The sequence below is a fragment of the Peromyscus leucopus genome, chromosome 11 (genome assembly GCF_004664715.2).
Source record: "Peromyscus leucopus breed LL Stock chromosome 11, UCI_PerLeu_2.1, whole genome shotgun sequence".
NCBI lineage: Eukaryota > Metazoa > Chordata > Mammalia > Rodentia > Cricetidae > Peromyscus > Peromyscus leucopus.
The window spans coordinates 43,940,332-43,952,939 of NC_051072.1; the positions used below are offsets into that span (position 1 = coordinate 43,940,332).

At 39.4% G+C, this 12,608-nt stretch overlaps 1 protein-coding gene across 1 annotated transcript in view; it reads left to right on the forward strand.

Moving 5' to 3' along the window:
• Positions 1 to 12,608, forward strand: part of Cwc27 (CWC27 spliceosome associated cyclophilin) — a 180,823-nt gene that overhangs the window by 145,995 nt on the left and 22,220 nt on the right. The window contains exon 13 of the mRNA XM_028884035.2: positions 3,571 to 3,674. Coding sequence (XP_028739868.1) covers positions 3,571 to 3,674 — 104 coding nt within the window. The remainder of the gene's footprint in view (positions 1 to 3,570; positions 3,675 to 12,608) is intronic.

Consider the following 12,608-nt stretch of genomic DNA (forward strand, 5'->3'; position numbering starts at 1 on the left):
TGAGAAGAAATAGAATAAGCTGGCCAGCTGGCCAGGTAGTATGGTGCTTGATAAAACAAATCTTCCCATTGCCCTTTACACTGAAAAGATTTGAGGCTGGAGGTGGAGTTGCCTCAGTGCTTAAGAGCACTTGCTGCTCTTACAGAGGAGCAGGATTTAGTTTCTAGAACCCGCATGGTGGCTCCCAGCCATTTGTAACTCCAGTTGTCTGTAACTCCAGTTCCAAGGGATCTAGCGCCCTCTGCTGGCCTCCTTTGGCACTAGGCATGTACATAGTGCACATACATACATGCACGCCAAACACCTCATACACATGAAATTTTAAAATCTTAAGGGGGTATCTAAAATAGATTTTTAGTGTTACCTTGCACATATGAGCATATGCTATTTTAGAGATATAAATAAAACAAGCAAAATAAAAGCATATTAAAATCCAAAACCTATTTGGTTAAGTTAATCTAATCAGAAACTGTGTTATAAATGACATTTAACTACTGGTAATAAAGGATCATGATCCTGATAGTTAACATGGAAATAATCATAGAGAGAGTTCAACAAGAAATCTGGTGTTGGAGATTTTAATTAGAGAGTACTAACATATGCAGTTTTCAAAAGAAATGATACACCGAATGAAATTAAGAAAAAACACATTATTAACTTGTTCTCGTGGAGTCATAAAGTTTCTGTATAGCTACTACATTTGTCATAGTTCCCCACCCCACCCCAGCCTTAAAGCAAATAACTGTTAAGAACCTAATCTCTACTTTTAGTGTATCTCCACAAGTAGGTAGCTAGCTCTCTGACTTCTCTGGACTATCCAGGAGAAGATCCAATTGAGTGAGTAATACCAACAAAAGGCTGTGAGCGTTGTCGCAAGGAACTGTATCAGTGGTGACAGCAGGCTCTGCACATGACCAGAGAGCTCGGAAGGTCTCTCTGAGAAAAGGATCTTTCCAAGTTTACACATCAGCCCGGAGATACCCAGGAGAAGTAGAAGCAGTATGTGGTGAGGCAGAAGGATCAGTGTGTGAGGAGTCTGTATGAAAAGTCTTCGCCCTCATTAAAAGAGGAAGGATGCTAAGTATGGCCAACCCAACTAGAAGACAAAACTGAGAGAGGAAAGTCTGTCATCAGGAGTGTTCTCGTTTGAATCCTGTTAAGGATTTAGATTTAGTCTATGCAGTAAGGAAGCATCACTAGCAGGAAGTAACATGGTATTGTTTGTACTCTGGGACCATCTATCCCAGTCTTGAAACAGTCAAGAGCAGACTGGAAGCAGAGCCGTCAACGAGAAGGCCTGTTATAGATATTCCTTTAATGAAGGCCAGCATACTGAGTCATTCCCCAGCAAGCCAACCAGAAATGCCTCCATTGTGGATGCTATCATCACCTAAAGTGTGCCCCAGAAATGCAGTGTCATATCTTATGACCTGCATCTGTTTCTTTAGGCTGTACCTAGACAAAATCTGATGTTCTTAAATGAAGAAGCTCAGAATGAGCAAGGAGATCTTTGTTTGTTTTTTTATCGTTTAAAGAAAATGTCAGTAGCATGATACCTGGCCCTAAAAATGAACCACCTTTCCACTCTAACTCAGGGGGGAAGATCCACATCTAGCTTAATTTTACATTTTTGTTCCACTAAGAAATTCTTGTTCCTTGTTTTTAATTGTTCTTTATTTCCCAGAAACATATATTTGCAGGCTGGAGAGATGACCCAGCCAGTTAAGAGCACATACTGCTCTTGCAGAAGGCCTGAGTTCAGAGTCCATGTTGAGTGGCTCACAACTGCCTGTGATGCCAGTTTCAAGGAGACCCAATGCCTCTGGCCTCTGTGGGTACCCACACACAAATGACATACACTGTGTGTATGCACAGATACACACGTAATTAAAAATAAAAATAAGTGTTTAAAATGATGTATATATTTCCAATTATATAAGAGATCACCTTTAAAAGTTCATATGGCTTACTTTTAAGATTCAATTAGTTAGATATGGAGATGCATATACAGAGATATTCGTGTTTAAAGCATAAACAAGCATGTATGCACAGTCGTGAAGACATTACCAAAACTGTTAGCACTGGCTGTTCTGAGTGATGAAGCAGTAGCTGTTTCTGTTTTGTTTCTCTGTTTTTCAAAAATCTCTGCAGTAATCTTTTTTTCTTAGTATAAATTAAACACAATAAAAATTATAGTCAATACAGTGTTTTGTGTTTTTACTGAGTCGAATTTAAATTAAAAACAAGGAATGTTAACATTATTTGAAGATCTTAATTCTAGAATATCTACTCTAAAAGCAGATAAAAATGCCCAAGTCCTAACACAGGCGACCTTCAGGTTGCCTGGGATGATATTTTGTTGAAATGTACACATTTTAACAGTTTCTCTCATGTCGCAACCATGGTAATGTGTATATTTTCCATTCTTGCCCATGTGGGAATTGAGTATTTTATAAAGTAATATACTTTTCACTACCTTTTTTAGCAATAGCTGCCATGTTTCTTGCAAGTATTTTGATACCTTTATTGAACTAGACTGTAATACACTTCATTGTTTCTTGAACTACAATCTTAATGATCTCAAGATCGAGTATGGAGCTAAGTGCCTCTCCTGTCTCCAGTTCCCGTCACTCATATGCTGCACACCAGCTTCACACATCCCTTGAAGAATGAGGAATTTAGAATTGAATTAAAATACCAAACTTGTTATTAGGCCCTTGATTTTTCAGGCAGGTTGGGCTCCATCCCTCATCCTCACAAAGAAGAACTCTTTAAAACCTAGACTGGAAAACTTTCATTACTAGCCCATACTTTCTGCTCATAGTCTAGAAGACTGTTAACTATAGCCAGGAGATGTGATTAGAAAAGTGTAGCCATTTGTTGCTTCTTGCCCACAAAGGCTAAGAGAAAACTAATAATCTAAAGTAATGTTCTTTTTCTTAAAAAAAAAAAAAAAAAAAAATGCCTGGTGAGAAATACTCTTTCTCTAGATAGCATTCTTATTCCGTGTAGATGAATATTGCTACTCAAGTCATTTTCTGGCATCCGATTATTTTTTAAGTGTGTCCCCAGGTTGGAGTTGCTGAATTAGAGGGAATGCTCACTTTAGTTTCTAAGACATGTCAAGAGTTTTCTTAAAATGTTATTTCACTTTACCCATAGTCCACCAATTGGCGGGTTCATTCATTCTACCTCCCTAGTGTGGATGTTTTCACATCTTGTATTTGATTCAGCATATGCTGGTGTCTTGCTCTTCTGTTGGGAAAGCGCTAACAACGTGTCAATGAGCATGTAGTTTCCAGAGTTAGAATGTCTCCAGTGTGAGCACATTTAAGTCTTGGGATAGAAAAGACTGAAATGTCTCTAAGGGAAGATGCCAGTGCGGATCCAAGCAGGACAGTGTTGGGTTACTAAGGCCGCTGCTATAGCCGGAAAGCAGTTTTATTTTAAAAAGATATTTCAAGGCCAACGTTTCCCTGTGTCTGACATCCCAGCAGGCTATTTTCTTTCCTACCAGTGTCTCTCGTGGGGTGCCCTTTATCACCAGCGTAGCATCTCTTGTCATTTCAGACCCTGGCACTGCTCAGCCAGTTTAAATCTAAGCTCACCCAAGCAATCACTGACACGCCTGAGAGCAGCGTTCCGGAAGCGGAGGTGGAAGACGATGAAGGATGGTAAGGACGTGGGTTTCTTTGTGTTGACCCTGCACAGGTGGCTTGGCATGAAGACACCGGGGCGTTTCAGACTTCACCCTCAGCTCTGCAGGCCTCCTCGCCCTTCTGCTTCATGTTGGCTGCAAAGTGGAATAGACGAACTCGCCAATCATTCACTTAATGTCAGTATTATGTGAACCAGCAAAAAAGTGTCGAAGAAAGATTTGATGCCCTAAGTCATTCTAAATTATAAAAAAAGATAAGATTTATGTTAGACAGCCAGGAAACAAACTTAGAAGACAGTAAATCAATATCTTCTTATACTTTCCCATAAACATTTTAGAATTCAGTCATCTATTTTACTAACATACTCCCTCCAACTTCCTGTTCAAGTGAATCTACAGGATCCTAGGAACATGTGCATGATTAATTTTATCTTTAGATACTTCTCAGCTCTTAAAGCAAAGACATGTACATGCTCTGTGCTGAGAACTCGATCTTATTCTGGGGAAGAAGGTATAAGCAAAGACCAAAAGCAGTCAGGCCGTGTCTTCCCTTATCACACCCCTGTCCTCAAGTTGACTTCACATGCAGTATATTAGACCTCCCCACACCTAACTGCCTCCACCTCCCACAGGACTCTGGCTCAGGCACATTTGAAACAAGCCAACCAGTATAGTACCCCCCACACGCATGACTCACCCTCTGGAGCCTCTGAACCGTCACGTGTGCCATTACCCCAACCTAGAATCATGGCCCCATGCGCCCTGCCAGTATCTCCCCTATTTCAAAACTGTTCAACACTCCCATCCTCCAGGAAAGCAGTCAGCAAGATTTGTGGAGCACTCACAAATCTAGTGGGTGGGGAAAGAGGCTGGACACACATTTAAAAAGACATAAAAACACTTATTAAGAAAACATTTAAACAAGTAAAACTCTGCAACTGAATGTAACTTTAGCCAATAGGGCTCCATGAGAATGGCTTGGATAGAATGAAGCCTACCTACTCCAGGGCCCTGAAAAATATCTATATTGTTCTCCATTAATTTATAGTTTCCGTAGGATCTGGGTTATGATGCCAAGCTTTATAAAATCCCTGATCTCTTGTAACCAGTTTTCAGTACTTATATAGTGTTTATACCCAAATTCAAAGTTGCTTGAAGGCAGAAGCTGGCTACTCCTGCACTTCTGTGCCAAAGGCTCCATGAGTGTTGATGACCCATAGAGACAAGTGCGTAGAAGAACATTCCATTTTTATGTAACTCCACGGGGCTAGTTTTATTTTGAATTCTTTCTGTGTCTCAAAATATCTTTCAAATATTTATTTGGGGGTCAGCTAACACTCACACAGACAGACACACATACACACTTTGCCAAGTCCTCTTCCCCTTATTTTTGAATCTATGCATTTTTTCAGGAAACATGACCCATGTGTTTCTGATTCATTTACACTTAACTCATCAAGATGGGCATTTTGTAAGAGCAGCTTGATGCCCATTAAGTTTTTCTAACCTTTGTATTAGCCATCTAAGCACTTTTTATTAAACAGGAAAATCACCATCAAATTCAAACCCCAGAAATTTCATTCAAATCTCATAACCCACAGGATTCAGATTTACCTTCAACTTGGTAAGATCAGTTAACTTCCTAACGTTCTTCCTAGGTCTTTGGTTCAGTATTTCCTCATCCTGAATTCCTCTTTATCTTCAGATACCAATTATGTGTTTCCAAAGGGTCACTCTTATTTTTTAAAGGATTTGACCATATAATCAATGTTCCATCTAATCTCCTCATTAGAAAGTTAAATAAGAAAATTTCCTTAAATGGGGGGCGGGGGGAGGTCAGCGGTCTGTGATGTTGGCTGGTTCTCCATCTGAAGGAAAAAAATGTGGTAAAGGAAAGAAGAAAAAACGTGGTAAAAGAGGGAGATAAGTTCAAGTGGTCATCAGCCAGTCTCGGGAATTCATTTTTTCCTTCCAGTGGTCGCCTTCTAAGCAGAAAATCAAATCTGTATGTCATGTACCTCCAGGATATTTTTGGTATTTGCTTAATGTAGCATCTTAATAAGAATATCTCTAGTGATGACAGCATTATGCAGAACCCTCTAGAACGCACTATGTCCTTATGTAAGGCCTTTGCATTGCGCTGCAGACCATGGAATTCTGTAGCTTTATAAGAACTGCATCACTTCTGTTCACAGAGTGGCCAACTCAGCTTCACTGGGTCTCTGATGATTTAGCTTCTCCCTCATAAACATGAATTCTACCCGGGAAAGGGGGTCTCATATTCAAAATGAGTTATAGCAAATGTTAGGCGTGCATGGCATGTGCATGTGTGTTATGCATAAATTACATGGTTCCCAGACTGTTTTGTAGGTCATGGTTGCCGCTTTTTTGAGACGTGAAAATCAGCCAGTATGCTGTATGGCACTGTCAGGGTCTGTTATCTGAGGTAAAATGATTGCTTCTAAGACATTTTTATGTGTCCACATGAGTGGCCACACATTGAGGGATCATTTTCAGTTTCTGTCAAGATAGAAACCATTACCAATTTGTTAGGTTTTCTTTTCCTTGGCAAACCATTCTCTTCAGATTTTTGGCTGAGCTGCTGTGCTGGCATGGTGTACAGCAGGCGTTTGGGTACCACTCAGCAGCAGCATTCTATTTTTCATTAAAAAAAAAAAAAAAAAAGGAGGAAAGAAAGGAAAGAAATAGGATTCTATTGTAAACAGTGTGTATGGTGTTTGATAATTATTGCCAGATTTCACTGTCTAGCAAGGCACTTAAAATGTGTTATTGGTAAACGAAGCTGAAGTGCATGAGAGAAACTTCTCACTCAAAATTACTAGAATTTTTCCTTTGGTCAGACATCCACTGGTTTTGGTGGCAGTGGTGACAGCAGATTCAGGGTTAGCAGGTTGAGTGGTCTCTGTGGCACTGTATTTCTTAGTCCCACACATCAGAGGCATGCTGCTGGAGGACCTGCTTCAAGCATGGATTTCATAAAATGATTTAGACACGTGGCGGGAGGCATCAGCCAGAGGACTCATATGACCATGCGAATGAAGTCAATATGCCAGTTTGAGTTTGCTTAGATAAAACTTGATTAGCTCCAAACAAGGGTAGAGAGAAGCTAGCTGTGGCTAAAAAGGCAGTGGAGAGACATTTGGGTTTTGTTTTGTTTTGTTTTTTTTTAAGACACCTGCTTCTTCCACAAAAATATTAAATCTGTGAGAGCTGACTGAAACCCTGGAGATATTCACTGTGTACTTTCAGGTTCTCTTGAAAATGTTTTCCTGGGTTGCTAAGATTGTCTTAAAACTGTACATCAAAGACACATGATAAAGTGATAACTAATATGCTAGTCCACTGCCGCCTTCTTTCTCTTCATCTCTTTCCTATAACACTTTCCTCTTTAGTATATACAGTCTTCCATATCATAAGAATTCAAATATCCTAACATTGCATGGTTATGTCAAATCAGTACTTTAATGATTATTGCAGAAGTAAGAATATTTACTATAGAAAAGTAAGTGATATACCCTTCAAAGAAGTAAATAAAGAGCATATAAATCTCAAACTCAAAGATAAATACTATATATACTAATTTATATGATAGTCTGTGGAATGTATAAAAATGTATTTACATTGTGTGTGTATATATGTGTATATATATTATATGTGTGTATGTATGTATGTATGTATATATATATACACACATATATATTAATTTAGCCTCTTCCACACATACTTGTACATGCATGGTTTTTTGTTTGAGTTTTTGTTTTGTTTTGTGTTTCAAGACAGGGTTTTTCTCTGTAGTTTTGGTGCCTGTCCTGGATCTCACTTTGTAGATGAGGTTGGCCTTGAACTCACAGAGATCCGCCTGTCTCTGCCTCCCAAGTGCTGGGATTAAAGGCGAGCACCACTGCCGTCCGGCTGTACATGCCTGTTTTAACCAAAAATAAAATGTCTGATTTTCTATCTCATTTTTTCCCTCCAGAAATATATAGGGACTACTTCTGCTTGCATAATGTTTATATAATTTTAATATTTCATCTTGTGTGATATTCCATCATGTAGTTAAGAACAGGCTTACTTGACCATGTTACTGTACATTCAGGCTCTTTTCCAGTTTTCAGTTTTTGGTATTATGAACAATACTACAAGAAATTTCCTTTTATCTATTTCATTGCCCATTTTTTCAGTTGCTAAGACTGGAATTGCTTAGTCAGTGAGGGTACGTGTTAGGCCTCTGCTAAATATTTTCATTGTGTCCCTCCCCAAATGTCATTCCAGTTTATACTCACAAGTAAACATCACTTCAGATTTGCCTTTAGGGTAGTTAACGTCTCAAGAATTAATTAAGGTTCATTGCTGGCTTTAGTGAAAGAGAGTAGCATTTTAAAAGAAATGCTTTGCTTTTGTAAAAAACGAAAATACTCATGTGGTCTGGTTTGCTTCTGTTTTTAATAAAACTGTACAATCTTCAGCATAGCTGCTCTTCTCAGGAGCCTCATCCCTACATACTCTTAATGTTGACTCTGAAAACCTGGCCTTCTAGAATAGCCCTGCCTGTTAGGACTTTAGAGTCTGCATTTCTTTTCTCTCTACTTTATTGCAACACCGGGGCTTGCGTTAAAAATCAGTTTTATCCATCAGTTGTAGTTTGTTTCTGCTAGAGATTGGAGTTTTGTGAGCCAAGACTTGACTTGAAGAAATGTTAAAACCTTCCTCTGGAGTTATTAGAACAGAAGTAATGAATACCACTTGTCTGAGTATCCAAAACAGTGACTTTTTTTAAAGGCACATGTTTTTGAAAAATGATTATTGACTTTTAGACCCACCTGGTCAGATCGTATCATAAAATTTCATTTTTGAACATAACTTCATCTTGTTGCTTATACAGGGTAAAGCTTTAAGTGTATTTTATATTCATGCATACTATTATTTGTAGATAGTTCAGCCATGTAGAGAACAAAGGGCAGAGTATCAATAAATAAATGTTTTAGTAACGGCCGTCACCTTATACAGGCCTGAGTAACAATTTGGTACACACCAACATGTAATGAGAACCCACGTTAGCCATGTGGGGTCTCCTTTAATGCTAGCTTGGCAATGTTCTCCAAAGTTTGATCTCAGGACCCTTGAGCTTTTTAAAAATTATTGACAAGCCTGAGAACTTTGTTTATATGGTTTTTATTACTCCCAGTGTTTGCCTTATTAGAAATTAAAACTAAGAAGGCTTAAAAATCCTTAAAATACTTATTTAAAGCCATTATGTTAACATAAATAGCAGGGTTTTTTTATTAAAATATAATTACACCATTTCTGCCCTTCCTTTCCTCCCCCCATCCCCTCCCATGTCCCCTCACTCTCACTCCCCTCCAACTCATGGCCTTTTTTTCTTTAATTGTTATTATTACATATATATGTGCATTAATATATAAAACAACCGACTGAGTACATTGAGTGTTGTTTGTATCTAATTTCAGGGCTGACAACTTGGTATTGGATAACCAGTTGGGGCTCACCTTTGGGAAAGACTAATTCTCCTTCTCTCAGCATTCCTTAGTTGCCTGTAGATTTTTGGCTAGAGGTACCCCTACCCCATGAGATTTCCCCCTTCTCCATTAGCATGTCTATTGTTTAGGGAGCCATATTGTGAAGAATCATGGGTGAAATTTCTCTGTCATTTCTAGGAGACACAATATCATTGCAGATTCTCAGGTCCTCTGGTTCTTACAGTCTTTCTAGCTCCTCTTTCACAGTGTTCCCTGAACCTTATGTGCAGGAGTTAAGTTGTAAAGGTATCCACTGGGACTGGGCCTCGTGATCAGTTGCTCTCTGCAACTGTGTGCGCGTGCGTGCGTGCGTGCGTGCGTGCGTGCGTGCATGTGTGTTTCTATTGCAAAGAGAAGCTTCTTTGATGAGGAGTTTGAGCTATACTTATCTATCTGTATAAGGATAAGTATATAGAATGTAGTTAGGAATCATGGTAGTTTAGTAAAGTGGTGAAGATTCCCCTTTAAGATCCATGAAGTTGTTGGCTATGGACAATTGGCTAGGTTTCCAGTACCAAGCATGATTTCCCTCCTGTTGAAGATGCCATAAGTCCAATTAGGAAGCTGTTGGTGACTGCCGAGATATGGATGTCACTGTTGTCCCCTTAGGGGTATTTTTCTATCCTGGTCATTGTTGTGGTTCTAATTATAACTGCAAAACAGAAAATTTTCATGAAGAGTGGCATTGCCTTACTTTTCAAATCTCTAAAGTCTAGCATGTTAGGAGCAGGTATGTGTACTTTGTAATGTTGTGATCTTTCACATGTACTCTCTGAAAAAAATCTCAGCAAGTAAAGAAAGGTACTTGCCACCAAGCCTGATAACCCGAGTTTGGTCATGTGGACCCACATGGTAAGAGAACCAACTCCTGTAAGATGTCCACTGACCTCCACATGCACATGACAAGTAACACATACATGGACACAGACACACAAATAAATGAATGTGATTTTAAGATGTCACTATATCCTCATGAAAGAATGAGAATAAAAATGGCAAATAAACGTAGCAGGCAATCATGACACAGAGACTTACTAGTAATTATGAATGCTCAGCCTTAGCTTAGGCTTGTTTCTAGCTAGCTTTTTTTTTAACCTAAATTAATGCATTTCTATTCATTTATATGCTGCCTGAGGCTCATTTACTTCATCTAAGTACTGTCCATCCTGCTCTCCTGCTTCCTCCCTGGCTGGCTGACTGACTCCCCTTTTCTCTCTGCCCACCAGTTCCGCCTATCCCTCCTCTGCCTAGCTATTGGCTCTTCAGCCTTTTATTAGATCAGTCAAGTGCCTTAGGCAAAGTAAAACAGCAGTACACCTTTACATAGTTAAACAAATGAAGCATAAACAAATACAACACATCTTTACATAGTTAAACAAATATTCTATCCCACAACAAATAAATGCAGTGTTCATAGGTGTTCATACGTGACTTTGACCCTGTAGACACAGTATTCCCATACCATACTTGGAGGACTGCTGGACTCAGACTCTCTTGTATATTAATGAAGGCCAGCCTTAATAATATACTTCCCAGGGGCCCAGAAGAGAAACTACAAACGTTGAGAATTATTTTTGGGAAAATAATCTAAGTACACCAAGCTTTTTGTCCATCTACTTTTTTCCTCTGGGATAAAGTCCTATCTACACAGCTTCAGTTCTGTTCTCGTGCCTAGCTCCTCTCTTGCCTGATTTTTCTCTACATTTAACTGCTGTCCTCTTAAGTTCTATGTTAATTCTCTCATCTTAGTTCTGCCCCATCTAGGTTCTCATCCATCTAGTTCTTTCCCATCTTAGCTCCTCTCCCATCTCATTCTTCCTCATCTTGTTCTTCCCCGTCTGGCTCTTCCTCATCTTCCATGTCATACCCCTAGTACTCTCTTCTAGCCCTTCAATCTAGTTCTTCCCCATCTCAGCATGTTCCTCTCCAATTCTTACCCATCTAGTACTTCCATTCTCTTTTCTCTTCTCCATCTCGTCTCTGAAAATAAAACTACCTTTTTATTCCTTTAACCCTTATCTCTCCAAGCTATCTCTGCTCCCACCATTTTTGGTGAGTGATCAGTCGCCAGGCAACTTGGCTAGGTAACTTCCACCACAGCTGGATGTACCTGTAAGTTTGATGTAGATGTAACTAACTGTCTTATTAAGAAACACAGAAACAATGTAAAAGAGAAAGCCGAGAGGTCAGAGCTCAGAGCTAAAATCTCACCTTTCCGCCTGCGGTGTCCCAGCTTCCCGAAAGAGAGCTACTTCCTGTCTGTATGTCTTTTTTGTAGTATTGTTCTGCCTTCTCATTGGTTGTAAACCCAAACACGTGACTGCCTCGTCACTGTCTGAATGTACAGCCCCCTAGGTCTTAAAGGCATATGTCTCCAATGCTGGCTGTATCCCTGAACACACAGAGATCTATGGGATTAAAGGCATGTGCCACCACCACCACAATCTTGCTATGGCTCTAATAGCTCTGACCCCCGGGCGACTTTATTTATTAACATACAATCAAAATCACATTTCAGTACAATTAGAATACCACCACAGTTGGAACCCTTAGTTCTGAGTTAGTTGTTAAGGGTGGAACTAAAACTAGAGATAAGACTTTGGAAAGGAGAAAGTTAAGCTTAATTAGCACATCCGCCCGCCTTCTCAAACAGGTAGTCTGGACACTTAAGTCTGTTCTTAGAGAGTACAGAAATGTGTCTGATAAGGTACTTTCCTCTGTCTGGGGATAGACCTGGCCAGATGCTGCCAATGATGATAATTACAGGGAGGCTTGAACTGGGGTTCTGGCTATGCATAGCTGTCAGCGCAGAAGGTTATCTAAATATTCCATTAGTAGAGGAGAAATGGTGTCCAATAAATGATGGAAAAGCTACAGTAGCACACGAGAAATTCATAGCAGGAAACGGCTGATAATCAAAAGCCAAATATCACCAAGGCTCCTTGAGCCTCAGCTTGACTTCTGGAAGGCCCTTGGCTTCTTCCACGTATGAGCTTGTCATAATCAGCTGAAATCCTGCTTCATATATTTTTGCAGCTTGCAGCAAGACTCTCTAATTCTGAGGTCATGTTGGTCCATATTTATCAGAGGTTAGGACCAAACGTGTTGGTCCTCAAAGCTTTGTTTCCTGAGTACCATTTGGATTTCAGGTAGTCCTGTCATGGTACTTTCTGAATTAAATGTGTTGGGATATTGAAAATACTGTGCAGTGTTTATAGTTTTGAATCATTTTTTCTATTACTTATTTGTGCCTAACCTCTCAAAATAGATTATCACCTTAGTCACGTCTTTTTGATTATAAGATACATAAATGAGGCAAATTAAGTCAAAATGTCATTGTGATCTTATATAGATTTAATAAAACGTAATTTGTGATTTATCTGATGCCTGGC